The 27671-nt window shown below is 44.0% G+C and overlaps 1 protein-coding gene across 8 annotated transcripts; it reads left to right on the top strand.

Moving 5' to 3' along the window:
• Positions 1 to 157: 157 nt before the first annotated feature.
• LOC132388762 (gastrula zinc finger protein XlCGF57.1-like) lies at positions 158 to 21499 on the top strand. 8 transcript variants are annotated; one of them, XM_059961178.1, is made up of 5 exons: positions 158 to 304; positions 2901 to 3071; positions 5730 to 5902; positions 15377 to 15448; positions 15835 to 18354. In XM_059961178.1, the coding sequence occupies exon 5, from the start codon at positions 15988 to 15990 to the stop codon at positions 17422 to 17424; it is 1437 nt and encodes a 478-aa protein (XP_059817161.1). In that variant the 5' UTR covers positions 158 to 304; positions 2901 to 3071; positions 5730 to 5902; positions 15377 to 15448; positions 15835 to 15987; the 3' UTR covers positions 17425 to 18354. The 8 variants fall into 8 exon arrangements, 5 of the variants coding, with proteins under 5 accessions (XP_059817161.1, XP_059817159.1, XP_059817160.1 ...); XM_059961176.1 differs by having other exon boundaries at positions 5726 to 5902; XR_009510331.1 differs by lacking the exons at positions 2901 to 3071; positions 15835 to 18354 and adding an exon at positions 18385 to 18614 and having other exon boundaries at positions 5726 to 5902.
• Positions 21500 to 27671: the final 6172 nt, after the last annotated feature.

Here is a 27671-nt window from a genome sequence, read left to right as displayed (position 1 = left end):
TGGGAAGGGCAGGGTGTGAAGGGCGAGGAACAGTCAACGGGTGACGTGAGAGACCCTCCACTCGTCACGTGATCCCGTTTTACCGCAGATCGGAAGCATCTTCGGGTTTGTTTCCGAGGCCCCGCCCACCGCCTGATGACGCATTGCGCATGCTCACATTCCCGGGCTTGGCAGTGCTGTTTTTTCGTTCTTTGTGAAACCGGGTCGGTGGTGAGATCGGGATGGGGAGTAGGTTCTCGCCCCCTTGGACGGGGAGCCGGAGACGGATTATTCTCTGCGGGGCAACACCAACAATTTTCCTTCGGTGAGTATTGAAGCCAGTTCCGATCGGGGAGTTCTGACGTTGGGTAGTGAGTTAACTTTCCTGAACTCAAACAAAGAAAATCTGCAGTTGCTGGAAATGCGAGCAACGCGCACAAAATGCTGGAGGAACTCAGCAGGCCGGGCAGCATCTAGGAGAAGAGTACAGTCGACATAACCGGCCGAAACCCTTCGGCAGGACTGGAGAATAAAAGGTGGGGGTGGGGAAGGGAGAGAGAAACAGAAGGTGATCGGTGAAACCTGAAGGGGGAGGGGATGAACTTTCCCGGACTGGCGGCCTCGCCTCGCTTCCTTCACAGAATCTGCCGGGGTCGGTTCGGTGTGAAGGTCTCACAAGGTCTCTGAGATGAGCCGCCGCTCAGCCCCTGTTGTTCTGGTCCTATTAGCAGGATGACGTAAACATATTTCTATACTGTTACTGACAGAGAATCGTATAATTTGTGTTCCGTGTGTTATCTGAATATACTTGTCTGTGATGCTGCTACAAGTCAGTGTTTCTCTGTACCTGTACCTTCCCCTGCTTGTGCACTTGGCAATAAATTCAACAGGTCCTGAGAAATCTCAGTGAGATTTGATTAGTGATGATCATCTTCGCAGCTCGGTCGGTGGAATGTAAAGAGACAGTACACTGTTAAATGCAAGACCCTGAATAGTGTTGATGATCAGAGGGATCTTGGAGTCCGAGATCATCGCTCCCTGAAAGCGACCGCACAGATTGATCTGCACAGATTAAGAAGGCAAATGGTGTGGTTCTCTTTATCATTGTGTTCAAAAGTCTGGAAGTTGTGTTGCAGCTTTATAAGATTAATTAGGCCACATCTGGAGTGTTTCATACATTTGTGGTCGCTGTCGTTCTCTGAAGCATGTCGGGGCTTTGGAGAGGGCGCAGAAGAGGTTTACCAGGACACTGCCTGGAATAGAGGGCCTGAGCTATAACGAGAGGTTGGACAAACTTGAGTTGTTTTCTCTGGAGACGTGCCGGCTGGTGTGAGACTGAATAGACGTTTATAAGATTACCAAAGGATTAGAAGCAGTGTCTCAGAAAGGCAGCGTCCATTATTAACGAACTCCAGCACCCAGGGCTGCCCTTTTCTCAAAGTTACCATCAAAGAGAGAGAGAGGTACAGAAGCCTGAAGGCACACACTGAGTGATACAGGAACAGTTTCTTCCCCTCTGCCATCTGATAGCCAAATGGGCATTGAACCCTTGAACACGACCTCAATATAAATATATAATATTTCTGCTTTTTGCATGATTTTTAATTTATTCATAGAACAATAGAAACCCTACAGAACAGTACAGGCCCTTTAGCCCACAAAGTCGTGCTGACATGTCCCTACCTTAGAAATTACTATAGTTACCCATTGCCCTCTATTTTTCTAAGTTAGTTTTTCTCCAGTGCCGCCAGGTTCCTATCCAAAAATCTCCGAAAAGACCCTATTATGCCCACTTCCATAAACATTGCCGGCAGCCCATTACACCACTCCCCACCAATCTCTGGCAAAAAAAAAACTCACCCCTGATATCTCCTCTGTACGTACTCCCCAGCAACTTAAACCTGTGCCCTCTTGTGGTAACCAATTCAGCGCTGGGAAAAGGCCTCTGACTATCCACATGATCAATTCCTCTCATAAACTTATATACTTCTATCAGGTCACCTCTCATCCTCTGTCGCTCCAAGGAGAAAAGGCCGAGTTCACTCAACCTATTCTCATAAGGTATGCTCCCCAATCCAGGCAACATCCTTGTAACGTGCCTCTGCACCCTTTCTAAGGTTTCCACATTCTTCCTGTAGTGAGGTGACCAGAATTGAGCACAGTGGAGTGTGACCAGGGTCCTATATAGCTGCAACAAAACCTCTCGGCTCCTAAACTCAATTCCACGATTAATAAAGGTCAATGCACCATTTGTCGTCTTAACCACAGAGTCAACCTGCTTAGTAGGTTTGAGTGTCCTCTGGACTCAGACTCCAAGATCCCGCTGATCCTCCACACTGTGAAGAGGCTTACCATTAATGCTATATTCTGCCATCATATTTGACCTAATAAATTGAACAACTTCAAACTTATCCAGATTGAAATCCATTTGCAACTTCTCAGCCCAGTTTTGCATCCTTTCGGTATCCTACTGTGACCTCTGACAGCCCTCCACACTATCCGCAACACCCCCAACATTTGTGTCATCAGCAAATTTACTAACACATCGCTTCACTTCCTCATCCAAGTCATTTATAACAATCACGATGAGCAATGGTCCCAGATATACATATACTGTAATTCTTATTATTTTATTTTGTGTTTTCTTTTTCTTCTATATTATGTCATGCATTGAAATGCTGCTGCAAAGTTAACAAAGTTTACACCACACGCCAGTGATAATAAACCTGATTATGAATCTGTGTGGACAGATAATATATTTTTCCTGGGGGTTGAAATGTCTAATACATTTAAGGTGAGAGGAGATCTGAGCGGCAAGTTTGTCTCTTTCCACAGAAGTGGTGGGTAGCTGGACTCTCTGCCTGGGGGGGGGGGACCCCACCAGTCACGTGATCCTGTTTGCCCCTCCCATTTATCCACAGATGTAACTAACTCTTCGCGCATGCTCACTGTCTCCGGTTGGGTGGTGTTTTCCTTTCTGCTCAGTACTGAAGCGGATTGTCTGCGGGATTGGGAAAGGGTCCTCCCCTCCTAGGTCAGGAAGCCCGGGATCAGATCACAGTCTGCGGGCCGAAGATATCGTTTTCCCATCAGTGAGTATTGAGACCGATCCCGAGTGGGGAGATCCAATGTTAGCCATGAGTGCTGAACTGAGGGCCAATTACTCATTTATTTTCCAATTATCTGGGCTCTTCAAAAATAAGTAGATGTCACTCAATCTGCATTGAACGATCCAAACCAGGAGCCCAGGCAGTTTATTTCCACAGAGTTGAAATGGGAGACCCACCAACAGGTCACATGAGGCTGTTTAACACAGATCTACCCCGCCCTCTGGTTTGTGACTCAAGATCATGTGGTGTGCGGTCAGAGTCCCCGGATGTGAGGTGATGCTTCCTCCATGTTGTGTTGGGGAATCTGATGTTGGCCACTGAGTCCCGTTAACTTCCCCCAACTTGTCTCACTTCCTGAGCCTCCTCGCATTTGTCTTTGAGCTTTTTGGCTGGTGGGTGAGGAAGGAGAATGCCCCAGGTTGTAGGGATCTTTGATTTCACTACCTGCTTTCCTGAGGGACTGGGAAGTCTAGTGTGAGAATGGTTTCTGTGAAGTGCTGATCTGGACCAAAGGTCTCTGCTGTTCCTCGCAGTCACGGGCAGAGCAGTTACCATGAAAAGCATGAAGTGTCTGAATGGGAAACTTTCTATGGTGTGTTGATAACAATTTGGTGAGGGTTCAAAGTATATATGGCAAAGTTCTTGTTGTTTGTTCTAACTTTGTCATTTTAAGATCCTTTATACAGTAGTGTGTACTATTAATTCAGTATCTGTGTATTGCTGGAGAACCATAATTGATCGTCCTTGATTTCTTCTCCACCTCATTCTATCTGCTCATTCCCTGCCCATCTTGTTCAACCTCTGTCCAGTCTCTCTCCCACCAACATCAGTGACATGCATCAACCATCTGGGTCAACCTTGGTCCACCCTGTATCACACCTCTTCAATGATATATATCGGCAATCATTCTTGTCTTCATTGTGAGGTATTCTTTTACACCTTCGGCCTCGCTGAGTTATTTCCAGAATCAGTTCTTGTCAGCTGGAAAACCAGAGGTTCATCAGGTACCAGTTCTGTTGTGCATTGGTGTGGGAGTGCTATTTTGTGAACTGTGACTGCCTGACACACTTCATCATATTACAGTCAGCAAAGAGTACTGGGAGGGTTTTGTTTGGCTCTAGTCCTGTGATCAGTGTTCCAGCCATATGGAACTGTCGGTGTTTTGGATTTGACTTTGGTTAGTGCTTCTACAGAAGGGGCTGGATGGATGTCCTTCTTCGAGCAGCTGGACATTGGTTGTGGGGAAATCCTGGATTAAACTACCCAGTGTGAGATGTGGGAACAAAGTGTGAGACTCTCAGGGTCGGTGAGTGGCAGATTAAGCTGTGTGAGCATGTGATGTTGGGTCCTGAGATATCAGTTTTTGATCCAGGTAAAGTGGACCCAGGGATCGAGCTGCTTGGGCTTGTGAGGTGTTGAGTGAGTATTTCTGGTCTGGGATCAGATGTTTGTTTCTGGAATTCCTTTGGAAGCAATGACTGCCAGTCTGAGGAGAGGATGTTCCCATTCCATCCTCACAGGGAGAGGCTGTGAGTAAATGGGCTGTTCCGTGTTTACAACAGTAGAGATAGACCCTGAGTTTGGTGTTCAAACTGTTCTTCGAAATCCCCCCCTCACTGTCTTCTGTCTGTCACTCGGTGGAAATCAGGCAGAATCCCAAGTTGCTGGAGATCTGCAATAAAAACTGAAAATGCTTGAAGTCATTCTGACAAAACATTATTACCCTGAATTGTAAAGTTTGTTCCTCTCCCAAAGCTGTTCCTTACCTGCTGAGAATTTCTGATAATTCTAGTTTCTTTTTATTACATTTACCTTGGAATGGTTTATATTTCCTGAAATTAACCTGGAAATGGAAATGGCACATTCTGTGCTAGTAGAAAAATAAAGAAATCTCAACTTACCCTGTAAATTATCCTGGTATCAATTTATCTCTTATTCCTGGAAATGTGTTCAGTACAATTGCTGCTAACATGGTTTACAAAAATAATCTCAGGAATAATCGATGTTATGTATGAGGAGCATTTGATGGTTCTGAACCTGTGCTCAATGGAGTTCAGAGGGACGGTGGGGGTGGTGGGGGGATGTATGGTTAAGCAAACCTTCCGAATGCTGAAAAGCCTGGATACAGTGGACATGGAGAGGATGTTTCCATTAGACGCAGAGTCTGTGATCTGACAGCACTGTCTCAGAATGAAGATGCTTCCCTTTAAAACTGAGATGAGAAGAATTTTTTGGCTAAGAGATGTCTGATCTGTGGAATTTGTTGCCGCAGAGGTTGGTTGAGGCTGCCATTTTGTATATTTATGACACAAATTAATATATTCATGATTGGTGAGTAGCTCAGGATTACGGGAGGAAGGCAGGAACATGGTGTTGGAATAAAAATCAGCCATGGTAAATGGTAGGGCGGACTAGATGGATCAAATCACATAATTCTGTTCCTGACTGAATGATGGCTCCTTCTTATCCCATATCATTTTGTGATGTGTGAGGGACAATAAAAGATTGTTCACTGAGATCATTATATCTGCATTCATCATTTAAATTTCAGTGAGTTTTGTTCTTAGTAACATTGAGCAGAAATGTTTGGTTCTCCTTTTTAATGTTAACATACTTCATTATCTCTCTGGTTAAAGTTAGACATGCGGTGAGAAGTTTATTTGAAGAAAAACCCCCACTGGAAGCAAACCACAGCTGAAGACTAGGGAACAGCAACAAGTGAATTGGCCCGAGGACTGAGAACAGCAACTGGAGAGAACAACTTTTCATCAAGAGACTCAGATTTCCCAGTGATTCAGTCAGGAGAAAGTTTGGTGAGTCTCATTTACTCATAAACACGTCCTTTGGACATTACGTACCTGTACAAGGGAAGGTAGGAAATAGCTGGAGTGAGACTGAATGTCCCCAGAAGAACCAGTTATGCTTCTGTCAGACCCAGTTGCAATCAGTCCCGGTCTGGTAATGTGCTTCCAGCAGCCCAGCCCTTTAAAACCACTCCCATTCAGTGGAAGTCGAATCCGGATAAAGTACAAACTCTTTGTTCCAAGCACCCGGGGCTTACTCAGTTAGTCACTCAGACAGGAACAGACTGTGAAAGCTCCCACCCTATCCACCAATTCCCCTTACACATTAGATGTATCTGTCCAGATACTCCCCCACACAAGACCGGATGGAGCCAAAGTTATTTACTGTGACAGCCCCTAAAGACAAATTACAAAATAGTCATAATGGCTCACACACACAGAACAGACTGACGCTGTCCTATCTCTACACATGAGTGCACAAGGAGATAAGCATCCTGAAACCGTAGCTCGCTACCCTCAAAAAGAAATATGGCTCAGCATGGCTTAGTACATCTGTTGATCATCAGCAGTTTCTTTCAGAAAAACAGGCTGTTATAGTTTAACGAAGTGCTAACCCTTTTACATACTTTATCATTCCTTTCTTTAGATCATTACATGATCAACAAAGCAGTAACTTTTTTACAGAGAAAGCAACTGAGTACAGCTTTGACTTCTCAGTGGGGAAAAACAACATACATCAGTAATTATAACAATGATATGTACAACTTTTAGGACATAGGATTAGGACTTTGCCCCACATATTACCTTACAGTCCTTTGAAGATCACCATTTCAACCCTTTGGTGAACCCGTGTAAATCCTGCCCTACTTTCTTGATGCTGTCACTCCTTTGCAGTGTGCTCGGAGAGGGATGTAACGTTAGTAGACTCATCAGGGATGCAGGTGCAGCATTCTGTGTCAATAATAGCACAGGTTCCCCCTTTATCAGCTGGGATAAAATCTAAAGTCGTACGATTCTGTACGACTGTTTGCCAGATTGCAATCATTTCAATGGATGTTTCTGTTACTTGGGCCTGTGTTTCTGTCACAGGGCCCCTGCAGCCTTGTGGCCAGCTCCTGAAGTTCTTATAGCCAAATTGATTATCCCTCATGAATTTCTGGCTACTCCATAGGAGAGAAAAACTATCATCAAAAATCGCTCAGTCTCAGTTATTCCTCTCGGCTGCTGGGCTCCTGCAGATATGGCCAGGATTCATGTTTCCCAGCATAGGAAGTTCCGTTTGGTGGGGCCCTGAGACACCATCCCTCAAAACACTGACAGCCACGGTCATCACAGACTGGACCACAGTTCCTCACTCTCTTCCCCGGGTGTTATTTGAAAAAGCCCAGGCAGATAGTTCCTCACTCTAGTTGAGCAGGATTACTGACATTTGAATCATACTTTTATCATACCGAGGAATTTCAGCACAAACCCAGCAGGCCCCTGGTTCTACCTGCTTGGCATAGGTGTGACAGAGAGACAGAAAGGTGTTAACATGGGGGCCCCTGGGCGCTGGGGTGAGCCCTCTTAAAGACATAAACACGAGCAGCACTGTTACGTACCCAATTGGTTTAAATGAACCAGCAGCTATAGACCACACCTGGAGTCTGGTTTTGATGTTAAAACCACTCTCTTTATTCGTATCTACTTATAATATAACAAATTAAGCAAAATAATCAAAAGTTAAAAAGTGTTATGAGTACACATACGTGTAAATGTAACTCCCAAACCTTTGAGCTCAGGGAATACCAAGCTTAAAGTCTTGAGATGGTGAACTATGAAAGTTCAGTTCAGCCATGGAATAAATGACAGGTTAACAGTCGCTGTAGGTTCTATCCGTCGTCGTTCTAAATCTACATACAAATTATCACCAGAAGCAGCTTATCACAGGCGTACTGTCTTCAGAAGGAACTACCACACAAGCAAGGGTTGACGCACAGGTAGATTCCACAAGGTACTCCCAATCCAGATCCAACACACAAAGTATTACCGACAGTGATTTCCACAGAATATCCCTTCTCACAAGTGGTTACCACATAACACACCCGAATCCGGCTAAGGGTTAACAAAAGTGGTAGCCGCGAGATACTCCAACAACATCCCCATATGGATTATACGAATTATCACCAACAGTGATTGGTCACAAGGGTACCTCTTCAAGTGAATTACCACGCCCAGGCAAGGGTTAGCACAAGTGGTCTTCACAGGATACTCCCAAACCAACAGATCCACTCCTATGGATCAAAGTGACAATCACACATTCAGTACACGCTGGATCAATAGTCAACACACCTTGTGGGCATAGGAGAGTCCAAACAGTGGCCTTTGGCCACTAGGCCCTTTGTTTCGAACCTTCCATCTTCTTTCTTTCTCTCTGGCTGACTGTGTTTGTGACTGTCCTTGCTTAAATAAAACAAACTGTGAGCTATATAAACACAAGCTGTGAACAAGTGTAAACATGCTGCATAGTCAAATAGTTCTGCCCCCCTCTCTCTCTTAGTAAGAATCAAACAGGAGAATATTAGTTTCCTTCGGGGTTGATCGGGATTCGAAAGTTGGGTCCCAAAAATATGTCGAAGCTCGTCACATTCGATTTCGGTCATTGTCAGGCCAATCCATATTATTTGTATTAATAATGTTGGCTAACTTAGTTGGTAAGCATTGGAGCAGTAAGTCATTAATAATGGGTATTTGTCCCCCCAGTTTAAAGGCTTGGTCTCCTGTGAAACTGCCGTAGCAGGCCACAAGTCACATCCAGCCATTCACGCTCCACTTTTAGCGGCTCCCAACCTTTGGAATTCCTTCTGCAGTACATACCTCTATCCCATTCCATTATTCCTCCAACTTGCTGATAATATACTGTTCCACTTTAAACGTATGTCACATCCGGAGCTTTTTCCAGTTAGCCGAGGATTTCCTTCCACGCCGCTGTGCGGTGTTGGGAAATCATGTACAAGGCAAGTTACAGCAGTAGTTTGCCATTGCCTTCTGCTGGGTGAGTTGTTTTGTTTAAGAGATCACCAGCTCTAACCCAGCACGGATGAAAGTGTGCAAGGGAGTCAGCTGGATTCGAACTCGAGACCTCTCGCCTCAAAGTCCAATTCTGAAGCCAGTAGGCCATCAGTGGCATAGCTGGCAAACTTCCATTTTACATCTGCCTTTTCCTTCCATTTCCTTTTCAACGATTTCCACTTCTTTCCTCAGTTCTTTTTCCATATCAGATTTACTGCTTGTTCTCATGAGGTAATAACCCAGGCTCCCCCCCCCACCCATCCGAGGCCACATTTTGTTCCCCAATTTCTTACTCAGTGCTGCACTGAACATTTGAAAATAATTTTCCTTGTCCAGAAAACTCTCACACAAAATTGTGTCGGGCTGCTCCTGGCACACTCGTATCAATCGACTGCAATTAACCGATTATCTCTAAGTAATTTATCAGGCACAAAGCCTCCAGCTCAATTAACAATCAGATAAATTTACCCAGCAGGCACCTCCTGCTCAATTGATGAATTTACCTGACATGTCTACTTCCTGCCCACTTAGTAAAGTTTACCCAGTACCGCCTCCTGGCCACTTAGTAAACTTTATCCAATACTGCCTCCTGCCCACTTGGTAAAATTTTTGCCTACCTTATACTAGTCTCCCGACAGATTTTTTTCCCGATCCTGTCAAGGTATGTGATCAGCTTTGGGCAAGGCACCATACATCCAAAGGAACTAACAGTGAGCGACAAATTTAAAATACCTATTGGGCTCCCGGTCAGTCCCCACAGTCCCCAGAGTGGTTCAGCTGCTTACTCAGCCCATCTTCTCAGTGCTCTGTAGATAGAGATCCTGATCATGATGCCAAATGTTAAAGCTGAATCTGAATAAAACTCGAGATACAAGCTTCTTATCGACACCACAGTTTATTGCACATTCTCCTGCAGGAGTTTGAGCCCCAGTTGTCACAGGGAAGGCACGTAAGCACTTCCACTATCTGACAAGTCGACTGACTTAGGTTACAGCCGTATATTTATACACAGTACACCCCATGCATCACTATTTCAAGATGTTATTTGAACTGGTATGCCCACCAAGTGTGTTGCTGCAAATCTTAATTACTTAGATAACAGAGTTTGTTATATTGAGGTTTTAATTATGGATGGATGTACTGTCCACTTATTCCCTTTGCAAAGCCCTGACTTAATTACAAACAGATGTTCATTCCTGTCCTTATCAGTGAGTCCTCCGCCCCTTACTCAAATGAGGGTAGAATGTATAATGGTATCAACTAACAACGGTACAGTATACAATGTTATCAGCTCTCAGTGTGTCTCTCTGCAAGCCACAGAGAACTGGCAATGAGCCTGCCTTAGCTAACCACTGAAGACAGTGTTTACTTCGGTTCAAATATTCATATTTAGTCCCAATTATTCTTTTAGCCAGAGATTACATAGGTTACATAGGTTTTTTTTTATATATCCTCAATTCCTCAGGAGGGTTCAGGGGAAATATTTATGTCCAATATAGAAACTGGTGTTACCTGTGTGTATTGAAGAATGAATTGGGAGAAATTGTTATGGGAAACAGGGAAATGGCAACAGAATTTAATGCGTACTTTAGATCTATCTTCACCAGGGAGGACACAAGCAATCTCCCAGATGTATGGATGGGCCATGGTCATAAGATATCAGAGGAATATCAGAGGGGACAGATTGACATTAGGAAAGAAACTGTGATGAGTAGACTGGTAGGACTGAAGGTTAATAAATCCCCGAGTCCAGATGGTCTGCATCCGAGGGTTCTAAAAGAGGTGGCTCAGGAAATTGTGGATGCATTGGTAATCATTTTCCAATGTTCCTTAGATTCAGGATCAGTTCCTGAAGATTGGAGAGTGGCTAATGTTATCCCACTTTTCAAGAAGGGAGGGAAGGAGAAAATGGAGAACTATCGCCCTGTTAGCCTAACGTCAGTCGTGGGGAAGATGCTTGAGTCCATTATTAAGGATGAAATAGTGGCACATCTTGATGGCAGTAATAGGATTAGGCTGAGCCAGCATGGATTTACCAAGGGCAAATCATGCTTGACTAATCTGTTGGAGTTTTTTGAGGGTGTAACAAGGATGTTAGACGAGGGTAAGCCAGTGGATGTTGTGTACCTAGATTTTCAGAAGGCATTCGATAAGGTGCCACATAGGAGATTGGTGAGTGAAATCAGAGCTCATGGCATTGGGGGCAGGGTTTCAACATGGATAGAAAACTGGTTGGCAGATAGAAAGCAAAGGGTAGCAGTGAATGGGTGTTTCTCGGACTGGCTGGAGGTGACTAGTGGGGTACCACAGGGCTCTGTATTGGGACCACAGCTCTTTACGATTTATGTCAACGATTTAGATGAGGGCATGGAAAACTATATCAGCAAGTTTGCTGACGATACTAAACTGGGCGGCAGTGTGACATGCGAAGAGGACGTTAGGAGAATACAGGGAGACTTGGATAGGCTGTGTGAGTGGGCAGATACTTGGCAGATGTCATTCAATGCGAACAAATGTGAAGTTATCCACTTTGGAAGCAGGAACAAGAGGGCAGAGTATTGTCTGAACGGTGTAGAGTTAGGTAAAGGAGAAATGCAAAGAGACCTAGGAGTCCTAGTTCGTAGGTCAATGAAGGTGAATGAGAAAATGCAACAGACAGTGAAGAGGGCAAATGGAATGTTGGCCTTTATTACAAGGGGAATTGAGTACAAGAGCAAGGATGTCCTTTTGCATTTGTACATGGCCCTGGTGAGACCACACCTGGAATATTGTGTACAGTTTTGGTCTCCAGGTTTAAGGAAGGACATTCTGGCAATTGAGGAAGTGCAGAGTAGATTCACTAGGTTGATTCCTGGGATGGCAGGGCTGTCTTACGCAGAGAGATTGGAGAGATTGGGCTTGTACACGCTGGAATTGAGGAGATTGAGAGGGGATCTGATTGAAACATATAAGATTATTAAGGGATTGGACAAGATAGAGGCAGGAAATATGTTCCAGATGCTGGGACAGTCCAGTACCAGAGGGCATGGTTTGAGAATTAGGGGTAGGTCATTTAGGACAGAGTTAAGGAAAAACTTCTTCTCCCAGAGAGTTGTGGGGGTCTGGAATGCACTGCCTCAAAAGAAGGTGGAGGCCAATTCTCTGGATGCTTTCAAGAAGGAGCTAGATAGATATCTGATGGATAGGGGAATCAAGGGATATGGGGACAAAGCAGGGACTGGGTATTGATAGTGAATGATCAGCCATGATCTCAGAATGGCGGTGCAGACTTGAGGGGCCGAATGGTCTACTTCTGCACCTATTGTCTATTGTGACAATGCAAGAGGTGCTGGAGAATTTGCAAGTGGAAAGACTTGGAGTAATCTTTGCAAACCTGACTTTTTAAAGCATAATTTAGCAAGCAAACCACATATGAACAATGTGCAAAAGCTCTGGTGAGATGATTCTTCATTACTCGTTACAGGCCTGCTACATAGTTTGTGTGAGAGTGCAGATGAATTCCATCAAACCCGGGGGATATCAAAGTATTTATCGACAGTGATTTGCTCGCTGTGAAAATGATTACCTCTCTGTATAAAATTCACTGTGCACATGTCACTGGGCAAAAAAATGCACGGTACATGATTTATGTGCACACTGGTCATTACAAATTAGGGGGGACATTGTGGGAAAGTGGGGAGACCTCCAGTGTCCCTTATGCCCCCACCTACAAGGTGTGCATCCAGCTGCAGCTTGTAACCCTGCACTTTAAGGAGTTGGAACTGGAAATGGATGAATTCCGGATCATCCAGGAGTTGGAGCAGGAGATAGATATGACATGAAGAAAGGTGAGTTACACACAAGGTGCAGGACACAGAAAACTGGGCGAGAGTCAGGAAGCGGAATAAAGTTAAATAGCCATCACAGAGAACTCTTGTTGTCATCCCACACAACAACAGGTGGAACACTTTAGAAACTGTTGGGGTGGGGAGGGTAGATTACCTGACAGAGAAAAGTCAAAGGGGTGATAGTAAATTCATTAGTTAGGGGAACAGAACAGGAGGGGACTGATATCCTAGTGGTAAGGCTTGCTAGTGCTAGTGTGGGTGGAGAGTGTGATGTGGTTAAAATAAGTTGCTGGGGAAATGGGAGCCAGAATGACAGAACAGATAGTGGAGAGGGTGAATTGAATTGAATTGACTTTATTCGATACATCCTTGCTGCACATGAGGAGTAGAAATCTTTACATTACATCTTCACCAAAATGTGCAATGTGTAATTAATAGTAACTTATAATAGTTAGTTTGTACATAGGACAGTCAGTATAACATTGAAATGCAATTGTATCAGCATGAATTAATCAGTTTGATGGCCTAGTAGAAGATGATGACCCAGAACCTGTTGGTCCTTTTTCTGTGGTACCGTTTCCTGGATGGTAGCAGCAGGAACAGTTTGTGGTTGTGGTGAATTTGGCCCCCGATATCCTTTGGGCCTTTTGACACACTTGTCCCTGTAAATGTCCTGAATAGTGGAAAGTTCACATCTACAGATGCGCTGGGGTGTCTGCACCACTCTCTGCAGTTTCCTGCGATTAATGGAAGCACAGTTCCCATACCAGGCAGTGATGCAGCCAGTCAGGATGCTCTCAATTGTGTCCCTGTAGAAAGTCCTTAGGATTTCGGGTCCCCGTCCCCAACTTCTTCAACCATCTGAGGTGAAAGAGGTGCTGCTGTGCTCTTTTCACAACACAGCCAGTATGTACAGACAATGTGAGATCCTTGGTGATGTTTATGCTGACAAATTTAAAGCTGTTCACCTTCTTAACCCCAGATCCATTGATGTCAACAGGGGTTAGCCTGTCTCCAGTCCTCCTGTAATCCACAATCAGCTCCTTTGTTTATGTGACAATGTGGGAGAGTTTGTTATCTTGACACCAGTCAGATGTTGTTCAGACCTCAGATAGAGTCAGCAATCAAATGGTTGAGCATGGTGTGATGAATGTGCTGAGCTGTGTATATCATAATGCAAGAAGCCTCGTAGGAAAGCCAGATGAGCTCAGGACAGGGAATTATGATACTGTAGCCATTATTGGAATTTGGTTGCTCCCAACAATCTGAGGGATTTAGAGGAACAACTTTGTAGAGAGATTGCAGACAATGCCAATAAACAAAGGTTGATTCAGTAAGTGATTCTAACTTTACATATATAGACTGGACTCCCATATTGTAAAAGGACTAGATGGGGTAAAGTTTGTCAAATGTGCCCTTAATCAGTACGTGGAATTTCTGATATAGAAGTGTACAATAAGCTGTTAGGAAATGATCCAGGGCTGGTGACAGAATTTGTGTTCATAATGCCATGAAATTCAAAGTAAATATGGAAAAAGAGAGGTCTGGACCATGGGTTGAGATTCTAAATTGGAGAAAGATCAATTTTGATGGTATCAGAAACATCTGACAAGTGTGGTTTGGAACAGGCTCGTTCCTGGCAACACAGTTCTTGTAAGTGGAAGGCCTTCAGAAGTAAAATTTTGAGGGTGTGGGGTTTGTATGTGCCTGCCAAAATAAAAGTTGAAAAGTTACAGGTGCAGGGAACCTTGCTTTTCAAGAGATATTGAGGCCCCGGATATTTTGTTCCTCCAAATGCTTCAGACTGTTGGGTGCTACCAAGACCCATTAATGATGACAATATCAGGACTCCACACCCTGAGCTCATGTGGCTTTTTTTTAAAGTTGTCTGCTGTTGGTTTCTAAAAGCTTCCCAATAGTCTTTGCTCTTTTGTTTGCCCACTCTTTGGCTTTTATGTTGGCTTTGGCTTCTCATTTCAGTCACGGATATGTCCTCCTGCCTTTCCAATGCTTCCACTTCTTTGGGATGTATCGATCACTCAGCTCCCGAATTGCTCCAGAATCTCCAGCCATTGCTGTTCCGTTGTCACTCCTACCTTTTCCCTTCCAAACAAGTTTGGCCAGCATCTCTATCACAGAAACATGGAGAAGTTCAGTCCTGAACCAGGATATTTGGCCCATCTAGACAATGCCAAAAAACATTTAAGCGGTCTAATGCAACTACCTGCACCGGGACCATCACCCTCCATACTCCTACCACCCAGGGTCCCATCCAAGCTTCCTTTAACTGGTGAAACTGAGCTGATTTTCACTACTTATATTCATCTCATTCCACACTGTCATGACCAGTGAAGAGCTTTTCCACATGTTCCCATTAAATTTTCACCTTCCCCACTTACCCATGACCTCTGGTTGTCATCCCACACAACCTCAGTGGAAAAAGCTGCTTGCATTTATCCTATCTATACCCTCATAATGTTGTGTACTTCTAAGAAATCCTCAAACCAGTGTACACTTTCCTTGTTTATGTTTCGAGCCGTTTTCAGGTGTATAAGATGATGAGGGGCATTGATCATGTGGATAGCCAGAGTATTTTTTTCCCCAGGTCTGAAATGGCTAACACGAGTGGACATTAGTTTTAAGGTGCTTGGAAATAGATACCGAGGGGATGTCAGAGGTAAGTTTTTTACACAGAGAGTGGTGGGTGTGTGGAATGCACTGCTGGCTATTTGTGTGAGAGTGTTTCAGTTACTGTGGGGCCAGGCACCCATGCAGCTCAGTGGGAACAGGGAATAATGCCAATGGAGAGAGTCAAACTGAGGCAGGTCACAGATTGGAGATGGAAAAAATGCCCCATTCTTATAGAGACAGGAAGAACATCAGAGCATTCAATGCTCATTGCAGATACCAGCACTCTGCCCAGTTAGAAGATGATTTCTCCATCCAACTTGGATTGAACCTCACTGTAACAGTGTGATGTCAGATCATACCTTGACAACTCAAGTGATCTCATCTGAAATGTTATTCTACACCCACTGATGGATTTTTAAAATCTTTTTACAGGTTACAAATGACAAGAAATTTGTCTACTGAAATCTCAAATACAGTTTTGCTGTCTCTGTCCAGATATTTAAGAAATGGAGCAAGGGATTCACTCGATCATCCTTTCTGCTCAAACTGTGGGGAGGGATTCACTCTGTCATCTGACTTACTGGCATGTCCATCATTCTAATCAGGGGGGAAACCATTCATCTGCTCAGACAGTGGGAATGGATTCAGTCAGTCATTTCAACTGAATGTATGTCAGCAAGTTTACACTGGCAAGGCCATTCACCTGTGCTGTGTGTGAGAAGGGATTCAGTCAGTCTTCCCACCTGTGGACACTCCAGTCAGTTCACACTGGGCAGAGGCTGGTCATCTGTTGAATTTGTGGGGGAAGGATTCACTCGGTCATCTGTCCTAATGGCTCACAAGCGAGTTCTCACCAGGGAGCGGCCGTTTACCTGTTCGGACTGTGGGAAGGGATTCACTCAGTCATCTGAACTGAAGGTACATCAGAGAGTTCACACTGGGGAGAGGCCATTCACCTGCTCAGTCTGTGGGAAGGGATTCACCACATCATCTCACCTACTGATTCACCAGTCAGTTCACACTGCAGTGAGAGATTTCACCTGCTCAGTCTGTGGGAAGACATTCACTCGGTCATCTAACCTACAGAGACACCAGCAAGTTCACACTGGAGAGAAGCTGTTCACCTGCTCAGACTGTGGGAAGGGATTCACTCGATCATTCAACCTACAGAGTCACCAGCGAGTTCACACTGGGGAATGGCTGTTCACTTGCTCAGACTGTGGGAAGGGATTCACTCAGGCATCTCACCTACAGAGACACCAGTCAGTTCACACTGGGGAGAAGCCATTCACCTGCTCATTCTGTGGAAAGACATTCACTCAGTCATCCAACCTACAGACACACCAGCGAGTTCACACTGGGGAGAAGCCGTTCACTTGCTCAGACTGTGGAAAGGGATTCACACAGTTAGGTAGCCTACAAGCACACCAGTTAGTTCACACTGGGGAGCGGCCGTTCACCTGCTCAGACTGTGGGAAGCGATTCACCACATCATCTCACCTGGTGACTCACCAGTCAGTTCACACTGCAGTGAGGGATTACATCTGTTCAGTCTGTGGGAAGAGATTCACTCAGTCATCTAACCTACAGAGACACCAGCAAGTTCACACTGGGGAGAAGCTGTTCACCTGCCCAGACTGTGGGAAAGGATTCACTCGATCATTCAACCTACAGAGTCACCAGCGAGTTCACACGGGGGAGAGGCTGTTCACCTGCTCAGACTGTGGGAAGGGATTCACTCAGGCATCACACCTACGGAGACACCAGTCAGTTCACACTGGGGAGAAGCCATTCACCTGCTCAGTCTGTGGAAAGACATTCACTCAGTCATCCAACCTACAGACACACCAGCGAGTTCACACTGGGAAGAGGCCATTCACCTGCTCAGACTGTGGGAAGGGATTCACCACATCATCTCACCTAGTGACACACCAGTCAGTTCACACTGCAGAGAGGGATTTCACCCTCTCAGATAGTGAGAAGGGATTCACTCAGTCATCTGATCTGCAGGCACACCAGTGAGATCCACTGGGGAAAGGCCGTCGACCTGTGAATGTGGGAAGGCTTTCACACGATCATCTCATCTATTAGAACACCAGCGAGTTCACACCACTGATCGTCTGCTCAGACTTTGGGGAGAGATTCTCTCAACCGTCTCCACCAAGGCTGCATCATTATGTTCCACTGGGGAGGGGCCATTCACCTGTTGTGAATATGGGAAGGGATTCACTCAATAATCTAACCTTGTAACACATGACCGGGTTCACATTGGGGAGAAAGTTTCAATAAGCTGCAGGCTGAATGCATCCCCATTGCTGAATGCAATTTCGAGAGTGACTGGGGGAGTCTAGTACAAGAGGGCATGACTTGTGGTTTGCAGGGGACCCATTCAGAACAGAGAATCAGAGAATTTTTTTTGTCAGAGGGTGATGGATCTGTGGAATTTGTTGCCACGGGCAGCAGTGGAGGCCAAGTCATTGGATGTGTTTAATGCAGAGATTGATAGGTATCTGAGTAGTCAGGGCATCCAAGGTTATGGTGAGAAGGTGGGGGAATGGGACTGAAGGGCAGATTGGATCCACTCATGATGAAATTGTGCAGCAGACTCGATGGGCCGAATGGCCAACTCTGCTCCTTTGTCTTATGGTCTTATGTGATTATTTTTTCTCATGTGCGTTATTCCTCTTCCTCCTTCTGTCCAAGGAAGTGTTAATCTAGGTGGGTTTGAGTGTAAGTAGTCTTTTCTAAACTTGTCATTTCTGTTCTTACTTATCTTTGTAAAATTTACTGATTGAAATGGGACTAAGATATTTTCATTAAAAAAAGTCAATGTCGGTATTGATGGAAGTGTTTATTGCCTTTGTTGTATTTGTTGAGCATAGAGCTCTGTTCCACAGTTTTTTAAAGCCTTGAAATAAATTTTGTCAAAGGTTTTCCCAATATTGCACTACATTCTGTTGTTTTTGCTTGTTGATTTTCCAGATACGTTGTTATCACGAGTCCCAAAGAAGGGTCATGGCCGGAAATGTTGATTCCCATCCATAAATGCTGCCTGACCTGCTGAACTTCTCCAGCACTTTGTGTGAATTTCTCTTGATTTCTTGCATCTGCAGGTTCTCCTGTTTCCCAGATATTTATATGTTTAGTGAAATAACAAGCCAGTAGTGGGGTTGTGTGGCTCTGTTGGTAAAATATTAAATAAAATCATTAGATAAGAGGCCATAGGGTTGGGTAGTGTAGAATCTGTGGGTAGAAATAAGGAACAGCAAATGTACAAAAAAAATCCTTGAATGGAATTGTATAGTGGCCCCAAAACATCATGTGGTCCACAATTTACAATGAGAGATAGAAAATGAGTGCCAAAAGAGCAATGTTACAATATTCATGGGGGATTGTCATGCAGGTGATTAGGAAAATCAGGATGGTGTTGGTCTCAAGAGGAGGAATTCCTAGATTGCCTACAAGATGCTTTTTTAGAGCAGCTCGTGGTTGAGCCCACTTGGGGATCAGCTATTCTGGATTGGGTGATGTAACAAACCGGAATTAATTAGGTCACTTAATTTCAAGGAACCCTTTGGGACAAGTGATCTTAATATGATCAAATTCACCCCGACATTAGAGAAGGAGAAACTAATGTCAGATATGAATAAAAATATAATTTGAGAGGCCTGAGAGAAAATTTGGTCAAAATTGATTTGGAAAGAACACGGGCAGGGATGAAAACAAAGCAGCAATGGCTGGAATTTCTGGAAGTGACGGGATATACACATCACAAAGAGGAAGTAGTATTCTAAAGGTAAGGTGACAAAACCGTAGCTGCTAAGAGAAACCAAAGACAACATAAAGACGAAAGAGGGCACAGAACAAAAATCACCAGGCAGTTAGAGAATTGGGAAGTTTTAAAAATGAACAGAATGCAACTAAAATCATTAAGAAGGAAAAGATGGAATACTTAGGTGAGCTAGCCAGTAATATTAAAGAGGATACCATTTTTAATTTCAGGTACATATAATGTAAAAGTGAAACAGAAATGGATATCAAGCCACTGGAGAATGATGCTGGAGAGGGAATAATGGGGAGAGGGTGAAAGGTGATGGCTGATGAACTGAATAAGTATCGTACTCTTTGGAAGACACTGGCAGGAGTATGGAAGTCCCAGATGTCAGTGGTCAGAATGTGCAATGTCACGTTACTCAGGAGTAAGTAGAAGGAAAGGCAATGGGCTGTGATTTTTTTTAATGGAAGGAGAAATCGATATTCATGCCTTCAGGTTGGAGCTATGCAGTTGGAATATGATGTGTTTCTCTTCAACCCTGAGGGTGTCAAGTGGATCAACTCCTGCCATTGCTATTCTGCCATCATCCCTGCCAGTGTAGCCTTCCAATCAATTTTGGTAAGCTCTTCTCCAGTGCCTCTGTAGTTCCCCTCACTCCACTAATAATGATGCATCTTGTTTTACCTTTCCCCTCTCAAAGTGAAGGGTGAATTCAGTCATGATATTATCATTATCACCTGCTCCCTTTACCAAAAGCTCCCCAATCAAATTTGGTTCATTCCAGAATTAACTTTTCCGCAGTGGGCACAATTGCAAAGGAAAGGTAGGTCACATCCGGGATTTTCAATTTAGCGGGCGATTTCCTCTGACGTATTGGGAAATCGTGTGCGAGGCTAGTTACAGCAATGGCTTCTCATTGTTGTATTTGCCTTCTGCCGGGTGAGATATTTTTTAAGAGATCATCAGCTCTTAAACCAGCATGGATGTAGAGCATGCAAGGGTGCCGGCTGGATTCGAACTCAGGACCTCCTGCCACTGATGCCACTACGCCACCAGCCGGCTGCACAATCCCAATCTGTTCTGAAAGGCATCTCATTGGTATTTTCCAAATTCCCTCTCTTGAGATCAAGCACCAATCTAATTTTCACACTCTACCGTCACCCATCCCACTCATGGACTATTTGTCTCACTCCCATCGGGGGTAGATAAGCAGCGTCCTCACCAGGACTACCAGCCTCCGGGACAGCTACTTTTCCCAAGCAGTAAAGCTGATAAATAGCTCTATCCTCTAACCCACCCTTCCGCAACACCAAACACCTCTGCTTAATCGTTTCCTGTCTGTCATCTTAAATGCAGGCATCCTATGCCAAGCATCACTTTATGAACATACCATCAATCCGTGCACAGTATATAAGCCGTGGCTATATGTTGTTACTGTTGTGTTTCTGTGTTGCATTGGAACCGGAGTAATAATTATTTCGACCTCATTTACATGTGTCTGCTGGAAATGGAATTAAACAACCCTGAATCTTGAATAAACATTTCAGCAGGCTGAAGCGTCACTTTTTTGTCTCTCAGCGTTATTGCGGCAGAGCGCCACCTGGTGACAATGGAGTCCACTGTTACGAAAGTGCCACAACTCTGAGGGGCCGAAGGGTACAAAGTAGCCCCCTCATTATTGAGAATCGCAAGATCGCTATTAATTCGGGTCTGGGACCCAGGAAATGAGAGAGAGACGTCCAGAATACACACGGTTTGGAATGTGTCCTGGCCTCCACAAGACAAAGCCACGGATAACGGCCATTGTCTCTTGGAGACGGAATTGTGTATTGAGTACTGTACTATTCATTGAAGACCTCAGGGAATGACCAGAGTGGGCTGGTTGAGGGATTGCATCATCCCAACCTGATTGACATTTGAATCCCCGTGAGTAAGGATAAAAGAGGGTCTGGGGAACAACCCCTTCAGACGCACCAGGAGAAACGCTAGGAATCCCGTGATAGCGTTTAATAGCGACAGCCGGTGGGGCTCGCGTGCGTCCTTTCCCTTGCCTGGGATTGGCGGCCTTACCACGGAAGAACGGCTTAGCTAAAGGACTGGCTACACCAACGGAACTCTCGTCGGATCGAAATCATAAAAAGGAAAAGCAGGCAAGTTTCTAAAAATCTCTCTCTTGACTCCAACCAAAGGCTGCAGCCTGAATGAACTGAGTGACTTTTATATTTCCATCGGACAATACATTATCCCCTAGACAACGATAGAGCTATTTCTTATTGATTATTATTATACCCGCAATTTTAGTTTTAGTGTTGACGACGTATATTATCTGTATGTTTGTATTGATGTTATTTTTGTTTTTTTTCTAATAAATACTGTTAAAAATAGTACCATCAGACTTCAACGGAGCTCTCTATCTTTGCTGGTAAGTGACCCAGTTACGGGGTTCGTAACACCGCAAATCAGGGGGTCCTGTTATTGTGGTAAATCACCACGATAAGAAGAGGTGTCGGGGCTGGACGCCAACTGCAAGTAGATGAAGTGCCAGAGATGTACCTAACCACTCTCCTCACCACTGGTCAGGGTCCTAAACAGTCCTTCCATTTGAGGCAACTTTTCAACATTGTGCTTGTTGGGGTCATCTACTGTTTCCAGTTTTGCGGGTGTGCCCTCCTCGACATTAGAGAGACCAGATGTCGTCTCTGCTTTCTGCACTCTGTCCCGATGAGATTCTGCAGATGTGGGAGATGCAGAGTAACATACACAAAATGTTGGAGGAAGTCAGGAGGTCCGGTAGCTTCGATAGAGGGGATAAAGCAAAACAGAGATTTCCTGCCGAGACCCTTCATCAGGACTGGAAGTGGGGAGAAGCCGGAATAAGATGGTGCGGGGACTGGAAAGAGTCCAAGCTGGTAGGTGATAGGTGAAGCCAGATAAGAGTGAAGGTGAGTGGGTGGGGGAGGAGGGAGATGAAGCGAGACGCTGTGAGGTGGTAGGTGGAAAATGCTAAGGGCTGAAAAGAAGGAATCTGATACGATAAGACAGCGGACCATGGGACAAAAGGAAGTAAAAGAGGAACCAGAGGGAGCTGATCCGCAGTGGAGAAAAGAGGTGGGGAGACAGAATGGAAGAGACGGGCGTGTGGGCTGATGAAAAGAAAAAGTGGAGGTAGTTGTTAAAGACATCGACGTTCATGCCATCAGGTTGTAAACTACCCGGATGTAATATGAGTTGTTTCTCCTCCAACCTGACAGTGCACTCATCGTGTTAGTTAAACAATGAACCGGAAGGGAGAGTGGATTAATAATTGTCCCCCGGGATCACTATTAAATCAATCCTCTCTCACCTTAAACCGGTGCCCTCTGGTTGTTGATTCCACAAAAATTGGGTAAAAGAAAAGTAAACAGAAAAACATAGAAGACGTACAGCACAATACAGGTCCTTCAGCCCACCAAGTTGTGAGGAACATGTCCCGACATTAGAAATTACTGGGCTTACCCATAGCCCTCTATTTCACTAAGCTCCATGTACCTATCCAGTAGTTTCTTAAAAGACCCTGTTGTAGCCGCCTCCACCGTCGTTGCCGGCAGCCCATTCCACACACTCACCACTCTCTGTGTGAAACACTTACCCTTGACATCTCCTTTATACCTACTCCCCAGCAACTTAAACCTGTCCTCTTGTGGCAACTATTTCAGCCCTGGGAAAAAGCCTCTGACTGTCCACACGATCAATACCTCTCATCATCTTATACACGTCTATCAGATCACCTCTCCTCCTCAGTCGCTCCAAGAAGCAAAGGCCGAGTTCACTCAACTGCGCACATTCCCCATTTCTACACTCATAGTTTGGAACACCTGCATAAGGTCACCTCAATCTCCTGCACTTCAAGGTGCGAAGTCCCAACCTGTCCAACCTCTCTCCGGAACTCAGTGCCTCAAGTATCAGCAGCATTCTCGTAAATCTTTTCTGCACTCATTCTAGCTTAGCGTCCTCTTTCCTATAACTGAATACAATAATCCAGGCGTGGATACCCTAACAATATCCGAACCCTAATGCAACCTCACTGGCCTCTTCTTCAGACCATGAGCCATGAGATATCATACAGGGGCTGCTCAGCCAATCGAGTCTGCTCCGCCATTCCTTCGTGTCCAATTGATTATCTCTCAACTCCATTCTCCTGCCTTCTCCCCATAATCTTTCAACATCCATTTAAAATACACTCAATGACTTGGCCTCTACTCCGTCCGTGGCAATGAATTCTAAAGATTTACCACTCCCGGATTAAAGAAAATCCTCCTCATCTCTGCTGTCAGTGGATGCCCGATACGTTGAGGTTGTGACCTGTGGTCCCAGAATCACACAGTACAGGGTCCATCTTCTTCAGAGCCACGCTGTCGAGGCCTGTCAATATTTAATAGGTTTTAATGAGATCCCCTCTCTGTCTTCTAGACCAGCGAGTACAGAGTCAAAGCTATCTATCGCTCATCATTCGTTACTGGAATCATTCCCGTGAACGTTCTCTGGACCCGCTCCAATACGAGCACATCTGTTTTCGCAGGTTGTAAACTGTTCACAATACACGAAGAGCAATCTGACCAATGCGTTTTAAAGCCACAGTGTCACATCCTTGTTCTTATATGCTAACATTACAGTTGTCATCCTTCATCAATCTGCAAGCAAACCTTTAAGGACTCCTGCTCAAGGATTCCCAAGTACTTATGCACTTCTGATTTTTGAATTTTCTCCCATTTATTTTTTTTCTCTACGCCCTTATTCCTTCCACAATTGTACATGACCGTACATTTGCATACACTGTACATTTCCGTACATTTCATCCACGACTTCGTTGTCCGTTCTCCAAACCTATCGAAGACCTTTTACAGACTGCAGCTTTGCTCTAAACTATCTGTGGATAGTTCTGTGGATGCTGGAAATCCAAGCAACACATACACAAAATGCTGGAGGAACCTAGGAGGCCAGGCAGCATAAATGGGAAATAGTAAACAGTCGACGTTTCGGGCAGAGACCCTTCATCAGGACTGGGAACAAAAAAGATGAGACGTCAGAGGAAAAAGTGTGGGGGTGAAAAGGGTAGAAGAATTGGTCGGTGATAGGTGAAACTGCGAGAGGGGGAGTAGTGAAGGAAAAAATAATTTCTTAGGATTTTATTTCCTTAACGATCCTCGAAAAATCATTGCTAATGCCTCCACATCTCTTCAGCCACCTCTTTCCGATCTCTGGGGTGTATACTATATGGTACAGGTGACCTGTTTACATTCAGCCCATCTCTGTTTCCAAGAACCTTCTCCCGAGTAATGTAACTTCACACATTCTGACCACTAACATCTGGAACTTCCGTATTCCTGTCGGTGTCTTCGAGAGATAAGAGTGATGTACAATACTTATTCAGTTCATCTGCCATCACCGTGCACCCCGAGTCCATTAATACCTCTCCATCATCATTTTACAGTGGTTCGATATCCATTTCCGCCTTTCTTTTACACTAGAATTACCTGAAGAAACATTTGGTATCCTCTTTAATATTACCGGCTAGCTCACTTAAGTGTTCCATTTTTTTCCTTCTTAATTATTTTAGTTGCATTCTGTTGGCTTTTAAAATCTTCCCAATCCTTCAACATACTAGTGATTTTTGCTCTATGGCCTCTCTTTGTTTTTTATGTTTTCTTTGGTTACTCGTATAAGCCACGGTTTTGTCACCTTAGCTTTAGAATACTAGAGATTTGAGGGCGAAGAACATCTCAAACAGAACTGTAGTCAGCTCGACTTCTTCGGTCTGCAGAGAATTCAAGGGGAACCTCTTCACCCACAGAGTGGTGACTATTTGGACCTCATTCACATGGACAGTGAGAGGTGAATAACAGGGGAGGATTTGAAAGATCTGCTGTGGAACAGAATCACTGGCAGGGTCCAGCCGGCCTGAGTTCACTCTCTGCTGTACACTAGGTGTGTTATAAATTCACTAAGTACCGGAGACAGCATTTAATATAGAAATGATTCATTTGTCACAGATCTAGTCCCATTAAAGGAGAATATGCGGCAGAAGAAACCCCTCTCATGCCCAGTGACCAGGGTACAGAACTGGGTGTGGTGAGCAGTACCAATAATTGCAGAGTTCAGCACCGACAGTCACTCTCGACATTGCATTCAGCAACGGTGATGGACAAATATCCAGCATGCAGCTCATTGAACGTTCTCCCAGTGTGAACCGGTAGTGTGTGGTAAGTGTAACACGCAGTAAGGTTTCACTGCTAAAGTAACGGTCTCTCTGTAATGTTTCGCTGCTGAGGTAATGGTTTCTCTGTAGCAGCAATGTTTATGTTAGGACTGGAGGAAATAGGGTTCTCGAGTGTGGGGCTATGCAATGACAGAAATATTCTTTCTTGTGAGTCTGGAAGAGATATTTTCACGGTTTTTTGCTGGGGAGAAATGAGAAGACGTGAATGGAGAGAACGGGCCCTTTTTCCTTTTTTATTCATTTTCTTTACTAACTATAGTCAAAGTAAGAAATATAGAGCTGAATCGTTTAATTGCATATTGTGTATCGTTTGTAATTTCAGGGTACTGATCTGTAACATGGGACACATCACACAACATTCACCCAAATGAGATTTCTTAAGTTTGGACGGGCTGGGGGGGGACTATCACCCCGTATATTAAACTGCCAGCTGAAGCGAAAGTTACGTAAGGTTAGATGACTGAGTGAATAGCTTCCCTCATTCACAGCAGATGAACAACCTCTCCACAGTGTGAACTCACTGATGCACTTTTGGTTGATTTGGCTGTGAAAATCTCCTCCTAAAGTCTGCGCAGGTGATCAGTCTCTCCCGAGTGTGAACTCGCTGGTGTCTCTGTAGTTGAGATGGCCAAGTGAATCCCTTCCCACACATTGAAGCCTGAATTATTCTTCTCCGTCGAGGCTACGTCGAAAGCTCTACGTAGCCGCGTACCCGACGTTGCACCCTAGGCTGTACAGTATGCCGTAGCCTAACGTGCACATTCCTAAACATGTAACTACGCGTCGCAGCGACGCAGACGACAAGAACTGTGAGTGGCCCACCTGGTAGCAGGCAATTCTCTTTTCCTTTTCAATCTTTTTATTAAGTTTCAAATTTAATAATCATAGCAATAATAGTAATGATATAAAGAGGTCGGGATTACATTAATAACGGTTAACATGTAAAAACACCAATTCCAAATGACAAATATAATTTAACCTCCCAATCTCACAGCAACTAACCATGAAAAAGATATTCTATACAGGGAAAACACACTAAACTAGAAAAAAAAAACAATCTAAATAAAAAGAAATAGACAAAGGTTGGGCTGTCAAATCACAATGGCTGAAATTATTATTTGTCATTAACTCCGCTCCTCTATACATGAACAAAACCTTATTACACAAGATTCGGAAAGGGTCAACTTACATCATATGAAATTATTGAATAAATGCTCTCCGAGTCTCTTCAAATTTAACCGAAGGATCCACTGTACCACTCGTATTTTTTTTTTCTCCAAGGTTAGACATGCTACATCTTGGGAAAACCTTTACAAGGTAGTTGGGGGATTGGAATCCTTCAAGTAAAATGGGTCTTCTGGCTATTAATGTAACAAATGCAATTAGACGACAAGCTGATGAGGATAGTTGACTAGAATCCATCACTGATAGTCCAAATATTGCAATAATAGGATGTGGCTGTAAATCAATACGCAGAACTACTGAGATAATATCAAATATATCTTTCCAATATTATTTTTAGAAGAGGACAAGAGCAGAACATACGTTTCAATGAAGCTACCTCGGAATTACATTGATCGCTGACAGAATTTAATGGCAGTAAAAATGAGCTAACTTATCCTTGGACATATGAGCCCTTTGAACCACCTTAAATTGCATGAAGGCATGTCTGACACACACTGAAGGGGTATTTTCTAATTGAAGAATTTTCTCGCATTTCTGTACAGGTAAATGTATCCAAAGTTCTCTTTCCGACCCATTCTTAATTTTATCAGAAGTATCTAAGCGTATTTTCATAATTAAATCATAAATAAATGATGATAAACTCTTTTGATATGGATTTGAACTTTTTTTTCCCCGTAACTTCAATTTGATGTGATATCGGAACAGAAAGTAAAATAACATTCAAAAAGTTTCTAATCTGTAAATATCAGAAAAAGTGTGATCTAGGGAAATCATATTTATTAGAAAACTGTTCAAAAGACATAAAACAATCAGCCATAAATAAGTCACGAAAACATAATTTTCCCTTTGTTTTCCGTAAAAGAAAAGCTTGATCAATTTAAACGGTTGAAAGAAAAAAAAGATATAATAGAACTTGAGAGTATATATTTATTGTCCAAAAACTTTACAAAATTGAAACTATATTCCTATTTTACGTTTAATTATTGGATTTACCATTTGTTTATTCAATTTAGTAAGTGCAAAGTGGAGCAAAGCCTCTAAAATAGAAGCCAA

This window comes from Hypanus sabinus, unplaced genomic scaffold, assembly GCF_030144855.1.
Source record: "Hypanus sabinus isolate sHypSab1 unplaced genomic scaffold, sHypSab1.hap1 scaffold_400, whole genome shotgun sequence".
NCBI classification, from domain to species: Eukaryota; Metazoa; Chordata; class Chondrichthyes; order Myliobatiformes; family Dasyatidae; genus Hypanus; species Hypanus sabinus.
The sequence above is the reverse complement of the archived record's forward strand: the minus strand, read 5'-3'. Positions and strand labels throughout refer to the sequence as shown.

What these genes read in the sequence shown, in the direction of transcription:
- LOC132388762 (XM_059961177.1), top strand. Translation starts at nt 15,988, where the DNA reads ATGTCCATCATTCTAATCAGGGGGGAAACCATTCATCTGCTCAGACAG.